The sequence below is a fragment of the Corvus kubaryi genome, unplaced genomic scaffold (genome assembly GCF_017639235.1).
Source record: "Corvus kubaryi isolate FWS band 111438036 unplaced genomic scaffold, C.kubaryi_AGA036_p1.0 split3-73, whole genome shotgun sequence".
Lineage (NCBI taxonomy): Eukaryota > Metazoa > Chordata > Aves > Passeriformes > Corvidae > Corvus > Corvus kubaryi.
The window spans coordinates 44,895,419-44,907,650 of NW_024582091.1; the positions used below are offsets into that span (position 1 = coordinate 44,895,419).

The 12,232-nt window shown below is 40.8% G+C and overlaps 1 protein-coding gene across 4 annotated transcripts in view; it reads left to right on the forward strand.

Annotated features, from left to right (window-relative positions):
- STX11 (syntaxin 11) overlaps positions 1-10,900 on the forward strand; it is a 16,105-nt gene extending 5,205 nt beyond the window's left edge. Inside the window, exons 1-3 of one of the 4 annotated variants that reach the window (XM_042017108.1) lie at positions 32-3,390; positions 4,064-4,391; positions 6,119-10,900. In XM_042017108.1, the coding sequence (XP_041873042.1) occupies positions 6,124-6,990 (867 nt within the window). In that variant the 5' untranslated portion in view covers positions 32-3,390; positions 4,064-4,391; positions 6,119-6,123 and the 3' untranslated portion in view covers positions 6,991-10,900. Of the gene's footprint in view, positions 1-31; positions 4,392-6,118 lie in introns of those variants that run through there. The other 3 variants (XM_042017107.1, XM_042017106.1, XM_042017109.1) reach the window with 3 other exon arrangements.
- Positions 10,901-12,232: the final 1,332 nt, after the last annotated feature.

The window sequence follows — 12,232 nt, forward strand, 5'->3', positions numbered from 1 at the left end:
CCCCCCCCCCCCAGTTTTTCCTAGCCTTTATGGTAGGAAAGGAACCCCTGAAGTCTTGGAGATTCTGCCAACTGCAGAAGTAGCCTGAAAAGAATGGAGTCATCCCTACTTCTCTGAATATATCAGCTTGTAATAAATAACTTGTCCTGGTACAAACAGAGAAGTTGACACTTCATGCAAGCTTTTGGGAAAAAATAATACCCTGAGACATTTGCAAGTGCACGTATTTGTCACTAGGGTGATGGAAAGTGTAAAGGTGGTAATCTGCTGTACATAGGCTTTGATGAGCGTATGAGCCGGGTGGTGTAGTCTTCAGATACACTTGCAACTTCTTGATGGATTTCTGTAGCTTTATAACTGGCATTCAGTGTTAACTGATGGACTTTAGTTCTGAATACATTTTGTCTAATCTTAAACACTGAGAAATCCAAGAAATTCCAGAGAGGATAACTTCCTTTCAGTGAGTCCACAAAAAGAGTTTGAACTGCTGATCTCTGTCGTAGTTGTTAGTACTGGAGTTAGTACACAGATGTGATCTTAGAACAGCTTGAGAAGGCAAACTGTCCTAATCATTAGATTATAATTTTTGTTTTTTCAGGCTCTTACAGAGGAGAAGAGAGAAATAAAAGATGAATGATTTGAAAAATTCAAGCCTGCTGTGCCACCTGTGATGGGCATGGTTGGGAAGACAGGGAATTTGGACTGGAAAGATGACTAGTACTCTGCTATAAGCCAGTTACTCTTCTGGAAAGAGGAAAACCTACTGTTAAGAAAAAGAGTCTTTTCTCTAAGTTAATTAATATTGTCAAATCTATTATTAGACAACAGATACCAATCAAAGGTATTAAATCTGGCCTAAGACAATTGTTTCTAAAACAGAAACTTACTACAAAATTATTATTAAATCTGAGACTCCAACTCTAAAACAAAAGGCTTCATCTAAATGTAACACTTTTTTTACCTATGCATGAATTGCATTTTAATGCAACAGCAGCACACTATTTGCCTTGGAATGGAGTGTGTTCAATTCAGCAAGTCCATCTGAGTAGATTTCCATCACTACTACATCCTCTACAAGACATATGGGAAGTCACTGAAATGTGCTGACGGACACTTAGCTATGAAGTAATTTTGCCTAGGAGCGGGTTATTATTGTTCACCACTTGTTTTTTGGCTCATGTCTATTGTGTGTCATGCAATCAAAATCACATGCCATTCAGAGCCAGGATGAGCCACGTGGGTTCCTTTTACCTTCCAAGGTCGAGAAGAACTACTGACAGAAATTATTTTTAACTGGCTTGTTTTGAAATATCTGTTGTTCCTCAAACAACTGAAGTAAAAGCTTCATCTTGTAAGGCCCTACTCAAGGCTGAAAAGATTACTGACTAGACTTTTGGGCTGTGCTGAAACTGCTTAATTATTTCACCATTTGTCCCCAAACTCTGATCACAGAATCACAGAATATTCTGAGCTGGAAGGGACCCAAAAGGATCATTGAGCCCAATTCTTAAGTGAATGGCCCATACGGGGATCAAGTGTGGATATACAAATGTTAAAGCTGAAATAAACATAGGTGTGCAACTCAAAAGTTATAGAAATAACTTTTTATCCTTATTTCTACATAGTCAGCATGCTTCAGAACATTAGCATGGCAATGAAAATATGCTTTGTAGGACTCCCTTTTGTATGTATATGGGGATAACAGAAAGGGGGTTTATGCATATGCATAGTTTTTGATTTTCAGAGTGGATTTTCTTTCTTGTCTGAAATCCCATGTTATACACAGTTGTGTGGGGCTGCAGTCTTATTGCAACAGGACATTTTGTATCTTTCTCATGCATCATGGGAAAGCTAGTCACTGTGGTGATTAATACCAATAAGTAGCACAGTAACATAAAAAGATGAGCACTGAACATGCCCTCAGCTGACTGTACTTGCTGGGTATCTGCCTTCAAACTTGTAACCTCTGCAGTCATCACTTGGCCCGTACTTCCTGTGTGTGTTTGGGTGTACACGTCATGATGGACTGCAGAAGGAACTTCATTTTTACAAGGACAGATTTATCTAGCCCAGAAGTACAAACATGGAAGTACATGTTCCAGTTTGAATATACGCAGCATTTTAAAATAAAATAAAACTGACAGCTAATCTATTAAACCTCACACCCTTAGAATTAAGGCATTATACCCTTGCAGCTGTTACTCCAGAGTAGTTGCTGTCTTGATATTCTAATGTGTTAGATGTCTCTTATATAGACTTGCACAAGTAGTTGAATATATTTAGTGTTTATGTTCGAATTAGCAAACCTTTTATCTAAGGCTGAGTACCAGAACAATTTAGACTGGACCTTTGGACATTGTCTAATCCAGCCCCACTCAAAATGCACACAGGCAGTTTTGCTGAGGGCCATGTCAAGTAGAGTTTTAAATATCTTCAAGGATGCAGATTCCACAACTTTTCTGGGTACTTTTTCCATTGTTTCTAAATGTTCGGGTTTGGTTTTTTTCCCCTTCCTTTCTCCCCCATCTCCTATCTGGCTGGCTCTTGCCTTGTTTCCACTTAGGTCTGTTGCCTCTTGTGCTATTGCTGTACAATTTCCTTTGAAGGGTCTAGCCTTGCATTAAGGAGTTAGTGATGGCAACAAGATCTCCCTTGAGCTTCCTGTTTCTCAGGCTGAACATTCCCAACTCTCTCAGGCTCTCTTCATATATCAGGTGCTCCAGCACCTCTGACCACCTCTGTGGCCTCCCCTGGGCTCATGCCAGTGTGTCTATGATGAGTAACACTCCAGATGTGGCCTCCCACGTGTCAGACAGGAGGGGTCCCCTTTCTTCCTCACTTTTGCTACTCCAGCCTGGATGCAAGGCACATGTTCCAGTTCATGCCTACCAGCACACCAAGGTCCTGCAGAGCTGCTTCCCAGAGAGCCCAACTTCTACTGCTGCATCAGGCACTGTATGAAGGGAGAGACTGACGTTCATTTTACAGATTGAGGTCTGAGGCTATTCCTAACAACCAGTAATGTACTATGTATTAATTTATTTCTGTTCTAATTACAAACAATACTATCAACATATGTGAAGATGCAAACTTTGCTGAGTAAGAACAGCATCTGATAAAGGAGGTCAACTTTTCTAAACATTGATTTGCTAAGTTGAAATGTTTCAAATTGCCGTTCCACCTTTCTCTCTCTGCTTATTTGTTTCAGATCTTTAGTGTCAGTTCTGTTCCTGACACCACCCAAGGAATGCTAGGAAGTTATTGTTCTCTCTTGGGAAGATCTGGTTCCCCTTTGTTTGAAATGAGAATTTGAAATAGGAAAAGACTTCTGTGGTGATGTTACATTCCAGCCTGCTGTTTATGTAAAAAATCATGAAATTCTGCCAAATTGTGAGTTTCCCAAAGCAACAGTTTCCAAATACCCCAAATAAATTTACTGTGTTCCTTGAGCAAAAGGTGCTCAAGAAAGCTGAAATCGAAACATTTTCTTGAACCTTACAAATCTCTTCAGCCAAATATTGCAAATGCTGAGTACTTGAACATGTTCAGCATAAAGCTGAACAGGTGTCCTCTGTAATTTGTGGTGTTTGTGGCCTAATATGATGCTGACATACAGGCACAAAGTTACTCACTTCCTGTCCTTCCATCCTGTCCAGGTACTGTGTGTAGATAAGGATGAGCATCTTGAAAATGTGAAGATGAGGTGGGAAGCAGGCTAGGTGATGCAGTTTAGAAACAGGGTGTAAAAGACAGGACTTGGGGAGAATGAAAGAAGGTGCCAAAAAGTCCCTGATTTTGCAGGACTCTGAAGTCAGGCTTAAAGAGATAGCATCCATTTGTTGGGACAAAAGTGTGAATACTTTAGCTGTGGAGCCAGATCCCAGACAGGTACAGGTCCTCAATGCAGAGTTAAAAGATACTAATGTTGACTACCTTGAATGTAAGTTTTGGTACATAGGTACAAATAATGTAGGCTTTTAGAACTAAGTACTGGGAAACTGGGAAAACTCAGGCTGAAGATTGTCAGTGCAACTGCAACTTGATCCCTCTGTTCCGCTTACAGCTAGACTCTCCTGGATCTGCTGGATCACGGAGATCGTGTGTGATGCTGTCCTTGTCATGGGAGAGGAGCTCTTCACAAGTGGCCTTGATCCATGTGTTCATTCATTGATGTCCAGCTTGTTCCTCTGCGATCTTACCCAGCGAAGTGCTCGAGGCTTGCAGCAGTGACTGAAGTCAGAAGGAGCTGACTTCTGAACATCCCAGCTACAAAGAATTGTGCTTGAAGTGTCTCAAGTGGGCATCATAAATCATCAAGAGTCTATCATTCTTATACTTAATGACTCTGGGCTGAAACCTGACTATTAGATCTGCCTTTCCCCAAAAGACTGGTATGAGTTTATGGAATTTTCCAAAGATTTTGCAGGGGAAATCCCTGAGGAAATGAACAGTAGCAACATAGTCAATGAGATAGCATGAACTGAATGATGAATATTAAATTTTCTGTTGTACAACTTTTGTTCAGCATGTACAGACTGTAGGCAGAGACTTGGTGGAAGTGATAGTACATAGGCCAGTGTTTAATTGCGTGATCTTCCTGTGTGCAGGCAACATTGTGGTGCAATCCAAGGCCACACTTAACAGCTCCTTACTATTCTCTTAATGATTGACTTTTTAACCTTTCCTGTTATATTGAAAGAAAAAAACCCAGTATTTTTAGAGAGGCTGCAGGATTAGTATACACATGAATTTACTACAGCATTAATATTTTCATGTTGTGAATTACTATGTATTTGCTTCCCTATTTCTTCCTGGGGAAGGAAGAGTAGACCTACTCTTACAAAATGATGAGTTTATTACACAGGAGCTTTACTCAGTCTTTGCTTGACAAAGAGAACACAAACAGAAAATGAAATCATTGTTGAGCCAGTTGTTACTATGCTCCTTGTGGACGGTCGATGAAATTTAATTTTTCTGAAGTTTAAGGAATGGTGAAGTACAAAGTTCACAGATTTCAAAGTTCACAAATTATTAAGGTTGGAAGGGACCGTGGAGATCATTTAGTTCAAATCCCCTCCCAAGGAAGGGTCACCTAAATTAGGTGACACAGGAATGTGTCCAGTGGGTTTTGAATGCCTCCCAAGAGGAAGACTCCACAACCTCCCTGGGCGGCCTCTTCCAGTGGTCTGCCGCCCTCAATGTGAAAAAGTTCTTCCTCATGTTGAGGTGAAACTTCTTGTGTTTTAGCTTATGGACATTTTTCTTTGTCCTGTTGCTGGGTACCACTGAAAAGAGTCTGGCACCATCCTCCTGGCGCCCACCTTTGACATATTTATATGTGTTGATGAGATCCCCTCTTAGTATTCTCTTCTCTAAACAGGCACAGCTCCCGCAGTGTCTCCTCATAAGAGAGATGCTCCACACCCCTGATTGTTGATGCCTGATACTCTATGGTCAGTGATAGCATCTGGAGACACTAAAGTTGCTCGTCCTTTTTTTTTTTTTTCCTCCCTATCTTGATACTTTCCACACCATTTTTTGAAACTTTTCCAACTGTATTTGTAAATGCCGTTTCTGAGAGGCTTCTTAGTATTCTCCCAGGAAAAGCAAACTCAGAACAAGGGAAACCCTGTGACATCTTGGGCAGTTGATGCAATGAAGGATCAGGAGCTAGAGGAGATTTCTCTAGTGAGCAGCAGTAGGAGGTGTTCAGTTATTAACCTGTCTAGAGATGCTGATAGCTGAAGGCTTTCTATCAAGAGTCTGGTTTTTTTCCATCCAAGTAAAAGACTGGCATTTTTGGGGGAGTTTGGGATTGTCCTACTATTCTTTTTGATTTGTCTTCAGGATTTGTTGTCCTCTTTCCTGCAGTTTTTGTTTCTAATCTTTGTACTTTCTAGAACAGTGTTCTAGCAGAGTTTTGGATGTGAAATCCATCACTGTATAAAACATTGTGAACAAATTTAAAATCTGATATTTGGGTTATCTTTGATGTAGTTATGTTTGTTATCTATGATTTAGTTATCACCATGATGTAGTTATTAGTTACAAATCTTCAACTCTTATAAAGCAGTATTTTAGTTACTTTAAACTCATTCCTCCTGTTCCTGTTTTACAGGGAGGATGAAAGACCGTCTAAGTGAGCTGCGTGAATTTGCCAGGTTACACAACCAGCAGTTTTCTGATAGTGATGATGATGAAAATTCACCCCAGGATATTCTCCTTTATGAGACGGATTATGCCTTGGAAATTCTTCACAAGGACATACAGAACATCCGGACAGAAAATGACCACCTAAAAGCCGATGTCAACCGTCTCAGAAAGCAAAACACCCGCTTCCTGACTTCCATGCGCCGTCTTAGTAGCATCAAACGAGATACTAACTGTATTGCCAGAGACATTAAGGCCCGTGGAGAAAACATCCACAGGAAACTGCAGGTAATGAGAGATTTTTGTGAAGATGCAATAACAAAATATGGAGCTATGTCTGTCATTGCCAGGGTGGCAAAGAACCACTACGTTGACCTCATGCACACATTTCAGGACGCTATGTTTGATTACAATGCAACGGAGATGAACCAGCGGGAGAACTGCAAGATTCGAATTCAGCGGCAGCTGGAGATCATGGGCAAAGATGTTTCTGGCAACCAGATTGAGGAGATGATTGAGCAAGGCAAATGGGATGTCTTCTCCGAGAATCTCTTGTCGGATGTTAAGGGGGCTCGCTCAGCCTTGAATGAGATAGAGACACGACATAAGGAGCTGGTGAAGTTAGAAGGTCGCATTAAGGAAGTTCATGAGCTCTTTCTGCAGGTGGCCCTGCTGGTGGAGGAACAGGCAGACACCTTCGATGTTATTGAGATAAATATGCAGAATGTTGAGGACTATGTAGGAGATGCTAAAGAGCAAGTGAAAAAAGCTTTGGAATACAGGAGAAAACATCCCCTCAGAACAATCCTCTGCTGCTGCTTATCATGTTGTAGAAGGTGATGATCCCACTGGAGCTATCACAGACTGACTCAAATGTCTTCAAAATCAGGGGTTCTTTCCAGAGACTTTTTTGTAATGACAAGCCCTAGAAATAGGGGGGATAGTTTGTTCATTGCCTTTTTACTAAATGTGCTGAAGGCTGTTTCTATTATGAACTCTTAGAAATGTTGATAAAACTATTTTTAATCTAATTTTTATTGAAAGGTCCTGTTACTGTAACTAGAGGTGCAAGATCTCTGCAGTGATACTTGTTTCAGATAGGCAAGAAAGAGGAATTAATAACTTGGCCTAGGGAAGATGAATACTTTCAAAAAGTACCTTTATTCTTATTTGTCCAAGTGAGGCTGCAGGCAGTGAAGCCTTACTGCCTCGGGTGACACAGTACACCACAGAATCAAGAGGTTTCAGTTTTAACTAGTTTGGAGCCTGCTTGATGCAAATTTGACAAAATATTGAGCCTGCTAGCAGGAGCAGGACACAGAACTAGTTTCTCTTTCAACTTGATTCCCAGCTGTCTTGAATCTTAACAGAAGTGGCTGCACCTTAAATTATACTATGCACATTTTGCTCTATCTGTGTGCAAGTGACTGCTTTTTTCCCTTTTGAGTACCCAACTCTCTCAAGGTGGCTAAAAGCACTACAGCACTGAGGCATCTCACTCACTTTTAACTTGAGCCACTTTCTGGACTCTCAATTTCGAACCTGCCATGCTTTCACATTCTGATGCATTTTTCTGCCAATTAGCACTTCAGCCAGAAGAGAAACATGGAGTGGCCTTCTGCAGAAACAAGCATAAGAAGACAACAGTTGTGGGACTGAGAAAGCATTTTAGGGACTCCTGTACTGGCACATACATACAAGCAGTTTTAGTGGAATGACTGGCCTATCAGTATATTTTTATTTTTTATAAACATTGATCAAATAAGAATTTTTTTATATCTATTTTAAATAAGATGAAGGATTAATTTTTTTTTTTAATATGCAGTTTTACTGGTGTACAAAAATTTTTACTTTCTCCAATTGTTGGGAAATCTCCACCTGGGAAAGCAAATAGAACTATTTCTTTAGTACATCTGAAGAAGATAGAAAACAGTTTCATGTCATTTCAGTCCTCTTTTCAAACTTAAAAGGAAATTCTTCTTTTGTGTGATGGGAGTCTGCCCTTACACAAGGGCAAACCAGTAGGTTTGGAGTATGGTAAGGAAATAAAAAATATGCAGCCCTGGTAAGCACTGAGCATTGTGAGCGAAACATGTTCATAAAGTCTGGTGAGTGATCATAGCTCCTGCATCTGGAGGCTTTCCAACTGTATTTCTAAGTGGCTTCCTGATACACTGTGATTATTGCTATCCTTTGAAATAATGCAGGACATTTTTTTCAGAAGTTAATTTTTTTTAACTGATGATCCTATTTGTACCTATTTTAATAAATATATTTCAACATTTCAAATATTTTGTATTTGGGAGTTTTCCTCAGATGTGCACAGATGTGCATTTTCCTGCACCAGTCGCAGTGAAACTTCTCCCTTCTAACCTTTTGCACCCTAAATTTATATGTGAAAAAAAGCCCCAAACATTTCTTACTATTTTTATTAATATAACAAAACAGCAAAATAAATCCAACTTCCAAGCTTTCATATCTTACTGGGAAACACTGCTTAGCCAGACAGGTGTTTTTACACAAATAGAAACTAAAGGGATAACTCTTCTCAGAAACTGAGTGTCCCTTTTGCTGTAGCACTTTTCTCTGGTAACATGGAAGAGTGAGGAACACCTGTCTTCTAAACTATAAGATATTTTGATACTCAGTGGTGTACTGGTGATATCAGTGTTATGCTTGTCTGAGGACCTCTCCAACAACAGTGTTCAAACTTGAAGTGGGAGAAAGGAGGGTGATGAGCTGGCACCACAGCCAGTGGCTTTGGTGCTACTCAAGAAGACAAAGCTGTTTACTCTGTAGGTACTGCCATTAAGTCAGTGGAACTGTGCATTTGTAGAGAAATACCCTAAACCTCTGAGAGTCAGCATGTGGGGATAAATCAATGAAGAATGAAATAATGTATTTCCTTTCGCATGCATATTCCTAGACCTTGATAAAAAAGATGTACTTCTTTTTTTTTTTTTGTGCTGGTTCCTTTTTTCATCTACATGGAAAATGGAATAAAGATTTAATGAGAAAAAAGGAAAGTGCGGAGTGGCGTACATTGAATCAGCAGCTCTGAACGGTTTTTTGCATTGTCAAAGTTTAGTTTAAAAGTTGCTAGACAAAATTGTGAGTTGGTAAAAGGAGATTAAACAAGGCCGAGAAAAAAACAGTTGTCCTAATATTTTTTGCCAGGGTAAATGAAATGTGTTGCGTATTGAGATAGATAATATTACTATTTTCTAATCTAATATTTATTAGATAAAATATTACTATTTTTTTTCCTAAAAAAACCAAGAAAAATTAGTTTCATGAATTCTAAGATGAATCTCTAGTGAAAAAAAAATTATTCTGGCAGTTCTGAGAGATCTTGATGATTTCACTAGTAGATATGCAAAACTAGTAATTCAAATTTTTAGTTTGATTGAGGCACAGGGAAAGAGAACGGAAAGAAAAGATAATTGTAGACTCTCTCTCCTGACTTAGGGCTGTTGCTGCAAGGAAGAAAATGAGAATTATTCAAAAACCAACCTGAGACCCTTTAAAACTATTTTTAAGATGCACTGTGAGTTATGAGACACTTAAAAATGACTTCCAGTAACTGAAGCAATCATTCTCTTCATTGCAAACATGTCCATTGCTTAATATTATGGGCTTTTTCTACCTTTCAGTTGTGTAAGAACTCAAATTTAGCCAGCCCATGAACTTGCCTAATCACAGTTAAACAGACTTTTGAAAAAAAACCTGATCACACTATAGCTGTAAGGACTCATGCCACACAGGATGAGTGGAAGAAGATGATAAAAGTTGCTTGATAATACGCTAGCGTATTAATAACAGAAGCTGCAGAATGGACATCTTCAAAGGAAAGCTGCCTTTTCCTCCTAAAAGTCAGCACAACTCTGTGGAGATGTGTGCAGCCTATTCTATGTGTTGGTGGGGTTTTTCCCCTCTTCCCTCATACGGCAAATATTTCAACAGGGTGTGAGGGGTGAAGAAATTAAAATCTGACAGGGGATGGTTTAGCTTTTAGGATTGCTGTTACTTTGGTTTTGTTTCCTACTGAAGCTGAACCTTGACAACCCACACCACCAACCACCCAGCCATGAATCTCAGCCCTTTCTGAGGAGAACAAAGAAGAACTGGCAACCAGTGGCACTTCGCGCCTTCTAAAAAATGTAAGACAGCAATACATAAATATAAAGGAGACAAAAAAGTCCCCTATTACAAAATATAATGTTTAGTATGTAATGGATATGTGTATGAGTCTCCATTTCATCTTGAGAGAGTTTTTTTGATTTTTTTTTTTAATCATGGGTTTCATTTTAGCAAGATGGCAGTGGGACAATTGCTTCCTCAAAATGAAGGACCAGACTGTGGACACACTTGCACACATAAGCAGGTATCTAGAGCACGTCTTTTGGGAGAAACTTCTTGAAGTAAAGGGATAGCTCTTAAGATCCAGATACTTTTTTCCCTGAGGGCTGAACTGAGTAGCTATGCGAAACTGCTGCTTTTCTAATCTAACCTGCATTAAGAATGTTTTGAATGCACAGCCTGAGCTGTATTTTATTATTTCTTGAAAACAAAACATGTTCTCTAGATTTTTGAGCCATGGTAGCTATATGGAATTGAAGAGCTACATGGGGTTGTGCTTCTATCTCTAGTAAAGTATCAGAGATATAATGAAGGCAAGAAACAGTGTAATTTAATAGATACTGTATGTGGTGGTTCTGGTTAATAAATTTCCAATGCAATGGGATTTTCACATGGAGCCACGCTGTTTGTTTCTCTAACATGTAAGAAGGCAACAGCAGATCTATCTTCCACATTTTTAGCATATTATATAGTGTCTTCATAATGACTGAGCCAAAACAAGTAAGAGCCAGTGGAAGACAGCTTCATCATCACACCTTACAGTGCACACATTGTTAGGGCACCAAATCTGAACAAGAAAAAGTAACATTTTACTGTGTTTCTTAGAAATAATGTTAGATGTGAACAGAAAAGGAGAAAACCTAACTGATGGTATTCCTCTACTCAATACTTTGCTGAAAGGCACAACCCTACTGAATAGAGAACTATGGCATGCCACCCATTTCAAGCTGATGATACAGCATGGCACGTTCCATTGGAAGTTTCATTCATAAACTCCAGCATGTGAATAAAATGAAGGAAAAAGATGTGAGTTTCACATCTGTTTTTCATGTATGTAAAATGTTAACAGTTCACTTGTATGGTATGTGAGAAGTATTTTCCCTCACAAGCATGCCTAGTGTCCCCGGGGTTTCTGAGCATTAAGAGCCGAGGAGGTCAGGTACCACCTGCACCTGCAAATTCGAGCCCCAGACCCCTTGCAGAGGGGCAGGGACAGCCAGAGTGTCCAGCACCCGAGCAGGGAGTGTGCTCCTATTCTGCTTGTGGGGAAGCAGACGGCCTCTGCCTGCCTCCTTGTGTGCTGGAGGGTGGCACAGGCCCGTGTCCTCAGCCTGTGCTATGTGGAGTATGTTTCTCGCACCTCAAAGGTGCCAAAGTTTGGTGGCATGCAGGATGTCCATTTTCTCCACTGAAAAACAGCAGCGAGAGTGGGAGCCAGTGCCAGGGCTAAAACCAGTGAAGGGACACTTTCCCATTCCCCCTCTGATGTAGGGAAGAAGGAGGTCCCACGGCAGGCAGTAACCAGGAATATTGCAATAGGTGCTTCCGTAGACCCGGCATATAGTGCAGACCAGCAAAAAAAAATCTTTCACCTGCGATATTTTTCTACTAATTAAGCATAACTGATAGCTTTGTTGGTTTTGGTTCACCTTCTACGAGCGAGACAAGATACATTCCAGGAAACACTTGGACGGAAATAATAAAGTGTCGGTGCCTTTTCGGCACAACCTCTCCGCTGCCCTCTCACGCCCGACGAGCCCGCCGGCACCGCGGCCCTGCCCGCTCTGAGGGGGCTGAGCCCGCACTGCCCCGAGCCCGCACTGCCCTGAGCCCGCACTGCCCGCGGCCCTCGCACCCCGCCGCCCCCGGCCCAGCGCTGCCCGCCCCGCTCTCCCCCAGGGGCGGGCCCGTGCCAGCGCCGCGCACCTCCCCCGCCTCCCCC